Source organism: Gymnodraco acuticeps, unplaced genomic scaffold (assembly GCF_902827175.1).
Source record: "Gymnodraco acuticeps unplaced genomic scaffold, fGymAcu1.1, whole genome shotgun sequence".
Taxonomy (NCBI): Eukaryota; Metazoa; Chordata; class Actinopteri; order Perciformes; family Bathydraconidae; genus Gymnodraco; species Gymnodraco acuticeps.
Window position 1 is genome coordinate 757,405 of NW_022992129.1, and position 13,331 is coordinate 770,735.

The 13,331-nt window shown below is 41.3% G+C and overlaps 1 protein-coding gene across 3 annotated transcripts; it reads left to right on the forward strand.

Moving 5' to 3' along the window:
* The first annotated feature begins 373 nt into the window (after positions 1–373).
* rbm44 (RNA binding motif protein 44) lies at positions 374–12,565 on the forward strand. 3 transcript variants are annotated; one of them, XM_034203625.1, is made up of 20 exons: positions 374–492; positions 959–983; positions 1,311–1,417; positions 1,785–1,859; positions 1,935–1,998; positions 2,090–2,115; positions 2,335–2,498; positions 4,172–4,392; positions 4,609–5,086; positions 5,167–5,198; positions 5,659–5,799; positions 6,689–6,857; positions 6,983–7,017; positions 7,114–7,198; positions 8,961–9,066; positions 9,157–9,279; positions 9,387–9,454; positions 9,665–9,738; positions 10,820–11,030; positions 11,997–12,565. In XM_034203625.1, exons 1-20 carry the CDS (start codon positions 450–452, stop codon positions 12,288–12,290), a joined length of 2,541 nt encoding a protein of 846 aa, XP_034059516.1. In that variant the 5' UTR covers positions 374–449; the 3' UTR covers positions 12,291–12,565. The 3 variants fall into 3 exon arrangements, with proteins under 3 accessions (XP_034059516.1, XP_034059513.1, XP_034059514.1); XM_034203622.1 differs by having other exon boundaries at positions 439–492; positions 956–983; XM_034203623.1 differs by having other exon boundaries at positions 439–492; positions 956–983; positions 8,964–9,066.
* Positions 12,566–13,331: the final 766 nt, after the last annotated feature.

Sequence of the window (13,331 nt, forward strand, 5' to 3'; positions counted from 1 at the left end):
TAACTTGTTACATGTTCTGAAATGGTTGGTGTATTTCTCGGTAACCAACTTAAACTTAAAAAAATATCATTCCTCCTACTGACTCTAAAATTACCTCAAAACATGTTGGTTGCTTTTTTTGCCTGAAGGGAATGTTGTCTTTTTGCCTTATTTTCTTCTCAGATAGTACCAGAATGCGTAGTTTACATGTTAAATAATTTTAAAAAAAAACGTAATCTTTAATAATAGGGAAACTAGTGTGTAAAAATAAATAAAATGGTGGATCACAATAATGTGACGCACATTAATAACCGTTAACGTTGTGCTTTAGTTGTCATGGAGTCACATTAACGTCACGTTTTTATCGACCTAAAAGACTGCTAATTTTTATTTCCTTTTTGGACTATATTTCGGACACTAAAACCATATCTGTGTTTCAGACATTCGGTGGCTGGTCACCGTACCAGCTCATGGTGCCATATTGGAATCTGGTGATTGAAAAAACATATCCAAGTAAGTAACGACATAGGCCTACTGTCATGTAAAGTAACTAAGTAGATGTACTCAAGTACTGTGCTAAAGTATACTTTTGAGGTACTTGTACATTACTTGAGTATTTCCATTTGATGCCACTTTGTACATCTACTTCACTATAACTCATAGGTAAATAATGTACTTTTTACTCCACTACATTTAACAGTCACAGTCACTTGTTTCTTTAAAACAAATGATATGCTTATATTTGACTTGAGTAACATTTTGATTGCAGGACCTCTGCATACATACTGTCAATAAATAGCAGATCTTCATTTGGTTAACTTACAACATGACTTGTTTCTAACTTTTCACCTAGGTGCTACTGCAGGATACTTTGACTGAACATCATGTTTCTGTGTGGACTGTATGTTTTATGAGCTAATGTTACACACGTTTTGACCCCGGATGTATCATCTAACTGTGGTTTCTTCATCAACAGTAGTACACCGGATATTCCACCTGAACAGGTAGGCTATGTGACTGGTATCCTCACTCAAATGTAAAAAGGCTTTATCAGTGTTGGAAATTATATACTCTAGTATTGTACTATTTTGACATATTTGTACTTTATTTGAGTATTTTTATCTAATGCTACTTGAAATATGTAATAATAATGTTCTCTTTTATATCAAACTCAATATCCCTGGGTTTGTATTAATTTAGACTTTGAGAAACTGGGATGGACATTTTTACCACTATTTACTATTTTATATCCCCAAATTAATCAATAATTAAAACATAATTTAGTTGCAGCCTACCAAATGTATGAATAAACTGTGTTGTTCATTTTACAGGTCTATATTTGAATTGGTGGAATCTCATAACTACCTGGAATTAACTGACCAAAGGCTGCTGCAGTGGTACCTCTCTTTGAGTTTTGAAGACAGAAAGATTATACAAGGTATGCTGCTCTTTCTCAATAATTAAAGAATCGTAAACCAAAGGGTTTTTTGATTTTGACTCTTAAGACAAAACAAGACCCTTTTTTAAAGAGGTCATCCTGGACTCTAGGCAGTTATTATGGGCATTTTTCTTAATTTTTGGTGTGTTATAAATCAGACAATACGTATTTTAATAATTGATTGAACATTCATACTAGGGTCGTCATCTTTTAAATGAAAACGGAAATGATATGGCAATAAAAGAGTAATGCCAATGGCTAATATATTATTATATAAACTTAGAGTCTATCTGCCCGCCTTTGTGTAAGACATTTTGATTAAATGTTGCAGCACATTTACATATTTAACTGTTTTCCTCTCTCCTAGACGAAGGAGGGTTGCACTGGTTCTTGGTGAAACATCCTGCCCTGGAGCTGTCTCCGCAACATGTTTATGTGAAGCGTAAGTCTGGAAATATCATATTTTAATAGCTGTGCACAGACCAAATATTGACCACAGGTTTTATTCACAACACAGATTGTCATAGTGTCATACCTGCGCTGCCAAACATGACATCCAACAGGCCTACGCATGTCTCACCGTAAGTACAGTGAATACTAAGACATTTCATCAAATGAATGAAGGTTTTATCATTTTACAGTGATTTATTATTAATGCTGTTTTGTTTTCAGATCTACATCAGCAACAGCAAGAACCGGTAACTTACAAACCTCATACACTACCAGCATTTCACTTTCATTTACTGTTTTAAAGTCATTGACATAAAAGTCATAAGAAATCATTGGAAAGAAACATTTGTCCAAGGCTTGGTTCTTGAAAAGATATTTAGTCACATTAATTATAAAAACTCAACTCCCATATTATATAAGGTTTAATTTCTTTATCATAATGTTTGTTTGCTCCTGTACACATCTAGACTTGGAGATGCTTCCCAATGCGAGAGACCCTTTATCCCATCTTGGCTACAGCAGCAGCGGAGATGGATCACAAAAACGCCAACATGAGGAAACCTTGATCACCGAACCGCTCCTCCACCAGCAGGAAAGCTACCAAACAGCTTTCAGCAAGTTGTACTCACAGGTAGGGCTGTGCATCTTCACTGGTCTCACGATTCGATTCGATTACGATTATCCTGTCAACGATTCGATTCAATTCGATATCCCGATGCATCACGATTCATACCAATGCGTTGCATCCTCAATTTTCTATATTACTGCACATGGCTTATTTTTCATCAATGCATTCATGCAGTAAATACATATGAACTCTCTTTTTATTATTTAGAAAGTGCTTCAGAAATCAATAACAGAAATGTCTTGACATTAATTTATAAACCAAAATAAATGAATTGTATAGGTCTAGCCTCCCTATATCTGTGTGTGTTCCATCCTCAAAAACAAAAAACTAATGCTTCTGCAGTCTAGCTGCAGCTTCTAGCAACGGTCTTCTGTTAAAAAGGGACACTGAATGTCCTGAATGTGGCATCACACACAGGACTCGAGTCTGAACACAGCAGACAACAGGAGTATTTACAACAGCATATAACAACTAAAATACTGCATGTGGGTGCACACTTACATTCTGTCTTACTGTTACATAAATCCCATGAATGTATGAGATTAAGTTAGCTTCATTATATCTCAGTGAATAATAAAGTTTCTATCGGTTCACTATCAGCCTGTCACTCATTATTTTCAGGGAGGGGTTTGGAGGAACGGAGAGGAGACGGTGATTGCGGAAGCTTTTTTCCTCCTGCCTTCACAAACTTTACACACGTATATATCGTCTGCAAATTGCTAGAGGACATTCATACTCTGCAATCCAAGACTTAATTAAATCCACCAAAAAGTGCTGTTGGTTCTGGACTGGTGTTCTTGTGTTGGTGGATAAAGCATACTGCTCCGTGTTCGGTGTTGCTGTGTCACTGTCACGTATGTTCCCTGATCTCTGCGTCACCGACCGATTTGATATTAAAGTGACAGAAAAAAAAACGTTATAGTAAAGACGCGGCCGGAAAATCAGGAAGCAACGTTACTACGCTATAATGGATTATCTTCCGTCACTGCATCGATACCGAATCGTCCACGTCCGCATCGCAATGCATCGTAGAAACGATTATTTTCAACACCCCTACTCACAGGAAGCAACCTATCGGAGGGTACGAACTTTCTGTATGTCTTTATAAAGTTATAACACTCGTGTAGTCAGAGGTGGGAAGTAACTAACCTAAAGTGTTTTGACAATAATGTATTGGTACTTTTACTCAAGTAAAGCATCTGAATACTCCTTCCGCCACTGGGTGTAGTCATGAAAGGCAGAATGAGTTGGATTTTTCTAAAGGTAATTACACCTCTCAATCACCGCTTACCACTCAGTGTGTAGGGGTGTCTGTATCTGCAGACGGCTTGTCCTCTGCTTACGTTTTGTTATTTTCCTGTGTTTTTGACATTTCCTGGCATCAATCTTAAAAACCAGGTGTAGGAAAAGCATGCATCCAAGAGGAAGCTAGGAAAACAGAGGACATCGTGAAAATAAATGCAAATGTAGTGAGGCAAAAACATAAATTCAGCTCGTTCCAAAAAGAGATTGAATCTATAGTTGGAGTCTACCCGCAGGTGAGAACCGTAACTCTTGTTTAGTTGAGGAGGAAGTGCAAACTTCTGAAAATTCCTACTCACTCTGTCTTGGCTGTTTCGTAGTTGTAAATGCTAAATTCCTTTGGGCAAAAAGATTAATGCTGGCTTTTTTTGAAGGAGTCATTCCATCTGTATGAACAAAGTCCATCAAGACCGATGTCCAGCAGCAGTACCAGCAGCTTAGCCGTATGCAAAGTTCCAGCAGACCTGGCCAACTTATCTCTGGACATGGATCTGGAAAGAAGCCAACCGTGGGGAGAGCCTGAGCCGAAGAGCCAGATGTCGAGGTCCCAAGGCCAGAGTGCTCATGACACACATGCTGGAGTCAGTCCATCACAGTGAGTATGAATCTTGTGTCTGACACAATGTGACATTTGTTCATATCTTGCAGCTCAACCATACCCATCTAAGCTCTTTTTATATTTAACTGGACGTGTCTGGATTTCATAGATATATAGCTTGAGGTTAAATTAGGGATTTGTGACTGAAGCACATTTTTTCTATTTGTAAACCTACTTGCCAAAAAACCTGATTCTCATTGCTTCATGTTACAGATCAGAATGGCCAAATATTGAAAAAGACTCTCCTGATTGTTACAGTGTTGACAGCATTCAGATGGATGGCACAGAGTACAATGACAGGAGCGTCATCCAGTCAGACGGACAGACCATCCCTCCTCTGGTTGAGGAAAGCAGCACAAATGAAGGATGCTTTGAAGATCAAAGTAACATCTTCCATAGCATCATGGAGAACGATGAGAGCATATTCGCCTATGAAACCAGTCGAGATATGAAAGCTCATAACAACGGGCTACACTCAGTTGATGGTGAAGCTCTTGCAGCCAGCAGTGACACCTGGAAGACTGCAGAAAAGTACATCTCCTCTACACCACGGGTTACTACCTGTGACGTGATGGTTGGCCCTGAGATGCCACTGTGCACGTCAGCCGACACCCAAACTACGGGTCCAGAAGCAGCTGACAAACATATCAACACTGAAGTCCATATGGTAGATCTGGACTCATTAGTAAAGGTAATGATCAAACTAAAGAGCAGTTATTATAATAGCTTGAACAAAATGTAACATAACCTATTTAAACATTTCGCTTTCAGGCATTTACCAAACTCAAGGGAAGAGAGAAAAGGTACGAGACACAGTCCAACACTAAACGTGGGCATTTCTTCCACAGTAGTTGTTGAAGCCATTTTGCATATCTACCTTATTTATATAATTATAATTAATGTTTTGTAAGTGTAATTATATTATGCAGAGGATGTTATGGATATCCCTGTGTTCATTATTGATATTGGCGATCACTGAATTAAAGTGACGTCACATATAGGCGTGGTTTGGGCCCTTTCATTTAGGACAGGTATTTTCCACGGCGTGATAGAAACCGCATGGTGCTCTCTGCATGATACAAGATATCCGTAATACGCTGCATGGCTTCAACTCTTTTGTTTATCTGTTTTAAAATGGACTATTTTTTCAGTTTTCTTCAAATATACGGATGACAATGGATCATTAATGTGGATGTGTGTTGATTTTCCGACTGCTCCATAACAGTAGTACTATTAGCTTTAATTATATACATATTTTTCCAGTTGGGCTTGTAAACTGAGAAAGGAACGTGAGTGTTTGCAGCGTGCGGACCTGAGCTTCCTGGCCCTGCAGTACAGCATGTGCAGACAGCACTGCTCCACCCTGAACGAGTCCTCCGCTGAGGGAGGCCTGCTCGCCCCACAGTAAGGACACATCAATCAACAGCTTACCAGAGTTTTCCTTTTTCAAGATTCAAAGGCTTAATTGTCGTCATGCACGACCCACATACAGTTGTGCTCAAACGTTGACATACACTTGTAAAGAACATGCATTTCATGACAGTATTGACTTTGCAATAATTTCTACAACTCTTATTTTTCTAATAGAAAATGTTGCTGTATGTGTATTTTTGACCCAGTAGATTTGATCACATTTTCAGAAGACCCATTATAAAGTCATAAAAGAACCACACTTCACTTTTTCATAAGTAGTATGTGCTCCAATCACTCTATCACAGAATAACAAGAGTTGTAGAAATGATTGAAAAGTCAAGACTGTCATTAAATACTAGGGATGCCAGCGATTATTCGATTATTCGAATATTCGTTACAGTCTCCATAATCAAAAATTATTTTTAGGGGCGTCGAATAATCGATTATTATTCGCCACGGCTGTCCGATTTTCAATTTTGATCATGGTCAGTTTCTGGCATCCCTATTAAATACATGTTCTTTACAAGTGTATGTCAACTTTTGACCACAACTGTAGTGTAGATATGGTGTTGACAATCTTAAGTCCCAAGCTCCTCCAACAATGCAACATAATATATAAGACATAAAACAAATATGAAAAAAAGTGCAAGATTATGTTACAAGTAATGCAGATAAAGCAAACTGTAAATGTCAGAACAAAATAACCAGAGAATGTTGTGACCAAGTAAATGCAGAATGTACAATTGAATTACTGAACAGTGGAATAAACTACAGTTTATTGTAGTAATAATGACATTGTGGGAAGCAACCAGACGAATGCTTCAGGCAGTTAATGTGTGCCGGATTGGTCTTTACTTGTATTATTCCCTTCTCTCTGTAGGCCCAGTAACCCTAACCCTGCAAACGTTGCTACTGTTCTGCAAAAACTGGAGTGTGACTATAAAGCGATGAGGGATCAGATCCTGGCAGGCGTCCCTCTGGAGCAGCTGAAGCCTCTCTCTGTTGATTCTGAGAAGACAACCACGGGGGGGAGTTACATCCCTGCTCAGGTGAGACTCAGCCTGCTAACCCTATAATGTCTTGGAGGCCATCTATCTTAAAAATGTTTGTCATTTCATATGTTATAACCCCAGCTGTGATAGGAATGACTTAATTCTCTGTTGTCCCTGTTTAGATGGTTGCTGATGTGCTGGGAAATGTTCCATCAGGGTATGTCACAGACGTGCATGTGTGTGAAGGTATTACATTTGAACAGTTTAGCTTTGACTCTCTAGATGCTCTAATGTGTTTGTTTCTGATCCCAAGGAGCTCCCAGGAACCGCAGAAACATGACTCCTCACCAAGTGAAGACACTGCATGTCCTGATGATCAAATCAGAAGTGAATGCCAGGTATGCGTACACACCATAGACTGTATATATAAATGGACGTAGTGTCCATGAAGTCACCCATAGGATTCTGCAGAGTTGCCGTGAAGCCCTTAGTAGGCGGAGTCGGCCACTAACGGCTCGACTGTAACGTCAGAGTCTAATCCCGCCTGCTCCAAATAAGGGCAAAGAGGCGGAGCCTATGGAAATTGCTCCCTTCTGCAGCCTGCTCCTACTGGCCACTGAACTGCAGTTTGAGACACTTCCGTATTAGCGTCCCGGCTCTTCCCCAGAGTTTGCCGCTTGGTACACACACTAAAGGGCACATTTACAAAAGGGTTGGTAGACTTGCACATATGAGACCCCATTTACACGCAAACGAACCCAATACGATATCAAAAAAGTCTTCCGTTCACACGAGACCGCGCTGGAGACAGTGGCGGACTGGCCATCGGGACGAATCCGGATGGGCCGGTACTGAAGTGGGCCGGTCGGACGATGTGGGCCGCCCCATAAGTCACTAGCAAACGGGCTAGACGAAAGAGAAAAGCAGCGGATACAACCATTTGCGTTCTCGTGTAAACAGCACATGAGACAGAACTAAGTAATACACAAAGCACATCTGAAATTCACCCTAACGGCCCGTCCACACAGCAGCTTTGAACAAATCTTGAAAATCTTGGAGCTGGGCGTGTCTGACAGCTTGGGGATTTTTTGCGAGCAACAGGACCAACAACCAATCACATGAATCTCCCGCCCCCGACATACAAAGCAAAAAAAAAACGGGGATTTTATGCGAGCAATATATATATATATATATAAACTCCCCAAACAGGCGAAAACCTACCAGTTTCACCCACTGTCTCTGGCACCTCCCTCCATGCCTGGCTCCTCCGGGTTTGTATCCCGGTAAATAGTCTGGTCGTAAAGAACCGGGTGATTTGCTACCGTAATTTCTCGTTTGGAATATGAGGAAATGAACTGTGGTCTGGCTCTCCCTGCTTGCACGCTGTTTGATTGGCTAGCGCTTGAACTGTCAGATTTGCATAAACGGATCTGATTGGCTGTCGCTTCCAGCTCAGCGTCAAAAGTTGAACATTGTTCAACTTTGGAATCCTGAACATCCTGGAAATCCTGGAAATCTTCGCCTCGCCCCCCCACAATGCAGTTCGGCGACGGAAACGTCATCCCCATTCAAAGTCAATGGGCGGAGACGCGCTGGAAGCGGTGGACAAATCGCCAAAAGCTGCTGTGTGTACGGGCCGTAACTGCATTTTGACACCATTTGGAGACCTTTCTATGTAAATGAACCTCATCGTAAAAACAGTCCATTTCACATAGATCAGAGTTAATAGCCACACACAGTTCCAGTGAAATGATTAGTGTCTCAAGAGAGTTGGTGGTAACTGAACTACACTTAAAGGTTGTCATGGCCAGACTTTACACTGATCATTGCAGCAGTGATTGTAGCCATGTGAAGGCGTCATGTTCCAATCACACCCATGCAATTTGGGATTTAGTGACAGGATGCAAAGACAGACCTGAAGGATGACGTAAATATAAATACACTTAATGGGTGTGTTAGCGATGTTATATCATTGGCATCATATTTTCTGGTCCTTTGGATGGGGCGGATAGCGGTTCACAATGACGCTCTGTTCATGGTGTTATCAGCAATCCATTCTTTGTGGAGTCTCCCCTGACACTAGTTTAGTTAAACAAAATGTGACATTTCATCCTCATCAGTTTGACCCTCTTTGATGTTTTGTTTTCATTTCTTCGCCAGCAGAGTAACAATGAGGAAAAACAAATGAAGAAGGAGAACAGCGCGGCTGTCCCCCAGGATAGAGATGCTGCCCATAATGCACACAAGCCAGAAGAAAAGCAGACGCGTAAAAAGCAGGAGCACCCCTCTAATGTTTAATAAATCCCATAATCATTAACGTATTAATCAGAAGATGTGCCATTCTCTGTGTGAGCAGCAGCTGCATGTAAAGATGTCAGCACATTGGAGGCGTGGTTCGATGCTGAAGAAGACCTGCAGCCTGCAGCAGCTGCTGAGACCGAGCCGGACCCTACGGTGATCACAACAGATCAGACCAGTGGTGAGAGATCAGGGATGGAAGTCAAAGCATTATAGCTGCACATTTCCATAAGGTTTTTAAATAGATTTGGGATCAAATCCTTAGTGGAGAATTTGTGTTACCCACAGAATCCGGCAGCAAGGAAGTGGAGAGCTCGGTACTCTATGTTTCAAACCTGCCCAGTAACGCCTCAGAGGTGAGGCTCTGCTGCTGACTGCACACACATTACCATTTAAAGCAGTACTCATAAGAACAAATGCTATTATAGTTGTCATATGTTGTTTAATATTTATTTGTTAGACATGTTTTATTAGCAAGTCAGACCTTGTAATGTTATGGCCTTGTATTACAGAGGTGTAGCCACCAGGGGGCGGTACAGGCTTTAACTGACTCTTGTTTTTCCCAGTGTGATGTGATGCAGTGGTTTGAGAAATACCATGCCTCTGAAGTCAGCATCTCTGCTTTAAAGAACCATTTGAGGTGAGCGTCTGCTCTGAAGAACATATATATATATATATTACAACACACACACACGTTGTTCTTGTCATGCATCCATCCGATTTATGTGTGGTTGCATGAAGAAGAACACAATGTTCTACAGCTGTAATTGTGTTATGTTATGCTTGAAATCAGAATCAAGTTTATTTATATATCACAAATATTGATTTGTCTCAGTGGACTTCACAGCTTGTACAGAATATCAGTATGGCAATACGACACCCTCTGTCCTTAGACCCTCACATCGTACAAGGAATCAAGTTTATTGCCAAGTACGTCAACACATACAAGGAGTTCGCTGTGGTGTATGGTGATGTAAACTTAAACAACACACAGGGGGTCCGCGGGGTCTTAAAAAGTCATAAAAGCTGATAAATCAATTTAGCAAAAATGAAGGCTATTAAAAAGTATTAAACAGCATTTTCAAGGTATTACATTTAGTAGCTTGTTTCCAATAAGTATATAAATGGTCCAAAGAGGTTGTATTCTACAGTCGGCCTGAATGTAATCATGGCGTAGGTGTGTAGTGTGATTCTGTGTAGTTTATTGTTGGCATCCCGTTGGATTTGACGTCATCTGAACAGGACATCGCACGCTCACTGCTTGATAGCGCGAAGGTCCGTTTACGCCGGTTGCTAAACAACATCGTTATGGGGAAATGCAAGTCTGCGTCCAAATGGTTGGAAGATAAGGAGGAAGGACCATCAATACTGTATATAGTCAATGTGAGGTAAAGTGTGTCGCCAAGGTAACCGGTTAGAACTCCATGTGGCGATGAGGTCTTAAAATGTATGGAAAGGGTCTTAAAAAGGTCTTAAGAGGTCTTACATCTGACTTCAGGACTCCTGCATATACCCTGACATAACAAAATACGTTGTAAGAAAAGGTAAAAATATAACGATTTAACATTCAAAAATAATAAAGACGAGTATTTACACCACATTTAAATATACTAAGAACAATGAATATATGACAACCTGCAGTGTATTCATAAGTCCTTCGTCAGTTAGGTAAGTGAATATTTTCTTGCCGTCAGTGGAACATGTCCCTCTTTGTTCTGTAGAGTTGCCATAGTGATGATAAGTGGAGCCCAGTCTGCCGAGGCTGCAGTGAGAGAGCTGAATGGCAGCAGCATGCACGGCCATGCTCTACATGTGGAGCACATCAACAGAGCCAGGGATGAGACCCAGGACGAGGCCTCGGGCACCGTGAGGGGGCCGGAGTCCGCCCCAACACAAACCTCCAAGTCTGACTCCAGCAGCGCAGACAGAAAGGTGAACAGTTCAATGATGTTCACTTTATGTAGACAAACTGATGATTGTAAGAAATGATGAAGTGAAAATGATAGGATCTTAATGTCCGCCTCTTTTAATTGTCTACTGTACATGCTGTGCAAATGATGAACATTATTGATGCTTATTTCTTCATTTGGAGCTGACCAACAGAAACCGCTGCTTTAAATGTAATGTGTCTCCCTGTGTATCGTGTGCCCAGAGCTAAAACAATAATCATTAATACAACAATAATAAAGAATGAATCAATCTTTCATAAATGTTTCAAGTATAAAGGCCAAACGCTCTCTGATTCCTGCTTCTCAATTGTAAATATGTTTTGCTTCCTTTGTTAGATATGATATAACAATGTCATGATATTAAAAGTAACATATTTAAAGCTTCAGAGTTAGTCAGACAAAACTACTGCTGTCAGCATGCCAATTGCACGCTCCCTCAAAACTTGCAACATCTGTGGCATTGTGCGGTGTGATAAAACTGCACGTTTCAGAGTGGCCTTTTATTGTGGCCAGCCTAAGGCACACCTGTGCAATAATCATGCTGTCTAATCAGCATCTTGATATGCCACACCTGTGAGGTGGGATGGATTATCTCGGCAAAGGAGAAGTGCTCACTATCACAGATTTTTTCAGATTTGTGAACAATATTTGAGAGAAATGGTTATTTTGTGTATTTAGAAAATGTTTTAGATCTTTGAGTTCATCTCATGAAAAATGGGAGCAAAAACCAAAGTGTTGCATTTATATTTTTGTTCAGTGTAAGTAGTCACCTTGGACTCGGGAACATTTTCTCAGTTTCTGACATTTTATAGACAAACCATGATGAATACAAACATTAATCGCTGCCTTACAAATAAAATATATTTGTGGTTTTTATATCCTTTATTATTTTACACGATCCTGAAAGTTTAAACAGCTGGATATGTCTTTGATCCCTCCCTCTCTGCAGCTGATCAGTCAGCCGCCGCTGAGCTCCAGCCTGAGGGCCAGGAGGGTGGTGTGCGTCTCGCCCACATTGAAGGGAACCATGGTGCAGGAGAACTACTGCACCATGGGGGGCTTCAACACCCTGATGACGGAGCTCACTCAGCGCCACCCGGGCGTCTCCAGGCAGAGGTTTGTGGACGCTCTGCTGGAGCTGAAGGCCAAACACAAGGGCGTCCTCTGCGGCCTGCCGCTCCGCACCATCAGGGAGATGACCTCTGACCTCATCACCGGGCCAGAGAGCGCCACACAGCAATGAGGAAGCAGTCTTTACAGTTATTTGTTTAAAAAGCATCATCAAATCTCCAGTTTGTTCTTTACAACTCGAGTAGTTCAGAGGGAGAAATCCACCTAAAGGAATTGGGTTTTCTTGAAAAGATGTGTTTGTCATTTCCAGTTGAGTTGTATATTCAAAAGATGCTTCATAGAAAGTTCTAGTTATTTATTTACAGTTACTTGCATACAGTTTTATATGCATCAGCTTTGTTTGTATTTGATGTCCTCTTGCTTTGTTTGTATTTGATGAGCTCGATCAATAAAAAATAACACAATATTTGCCCATCTTAAACTTTGTTGTTAGCCCTGCTGTTTATTGGATTAACCACTCTAACGTGAGGAGACAAAGGGACCAGTGAAAACATGTGAAGTGCTGAATCTTCATTTGAAAAGTAAAAGCAGGTGAAGCTGCCTCCTTTGAATCATGCTGTAATTCGACCTTTAGATAATACTAGATATGGCTACATTCACACCCTGCTAGTTTTGGTGCTCAATTCAGATTGATTTTTGTTCGGATTCCGCTGTGGTCTCGACACACCTGGAAGCATCTCCTCGTGTTGCCGTCTCCCCTCCATCTCATCCCCGGCCCGGAGGATTTGGCAGTCGAGCACAGGAAAACAAAGCAGGGGACCCCTTTCAGCGCCGAAGCCTTCGTCCTCCTTTCGCCGCAGATTACTGAAGGAGGCCGTGACCAGGAGACGCTCTGAAGGTCTCATTCTTCAAGGAACAAACCCCACATCCTCGCCGCAGCAGACCCCGGCTGTGACCACCCAGCCTCAGACGGTAAGAGCTGCTCACGCTGTGAACACTGATTGTGACCTGTTCGGTTCTGGCGGAGCCGCGTCTACACTCTCACGGCAGCTCTTCTCCCCCTCAACCTTGATTATCGGCGATTCCATAGGCAGGAATGTGCGTTTTTTTAATGCATCAACACACTGCGTCCCCGGTGCCATGACATCCGACATTCAGAAAAAGCTCCAGGATTTACTGCCCACACTCTCGTTATCCATCAAAAGAGTGACAA

Coding starts and splice junctions, on each gene's coding strand:
- rbm44 (XM_034203622.1), top strand. CDS start 450: ATGGTGCCATATTGGAATCTGGTGATTGAAAAAACATATCCAA. Junction 5,199..5,658: donor CTCAAGGGAAGAGAGAAAAG/GTACGAGACACA, acceptor ATATTTTTCCAG/TTGGGCTTGTAAACTGAGAA. Junction 7,199..8,960: donor AAATCAGAAGTGAATGCCAG/GTATGCGTACAC, acceptor TTTCTTCGCCAG/CAGAGTAACAATGAGGAAAA.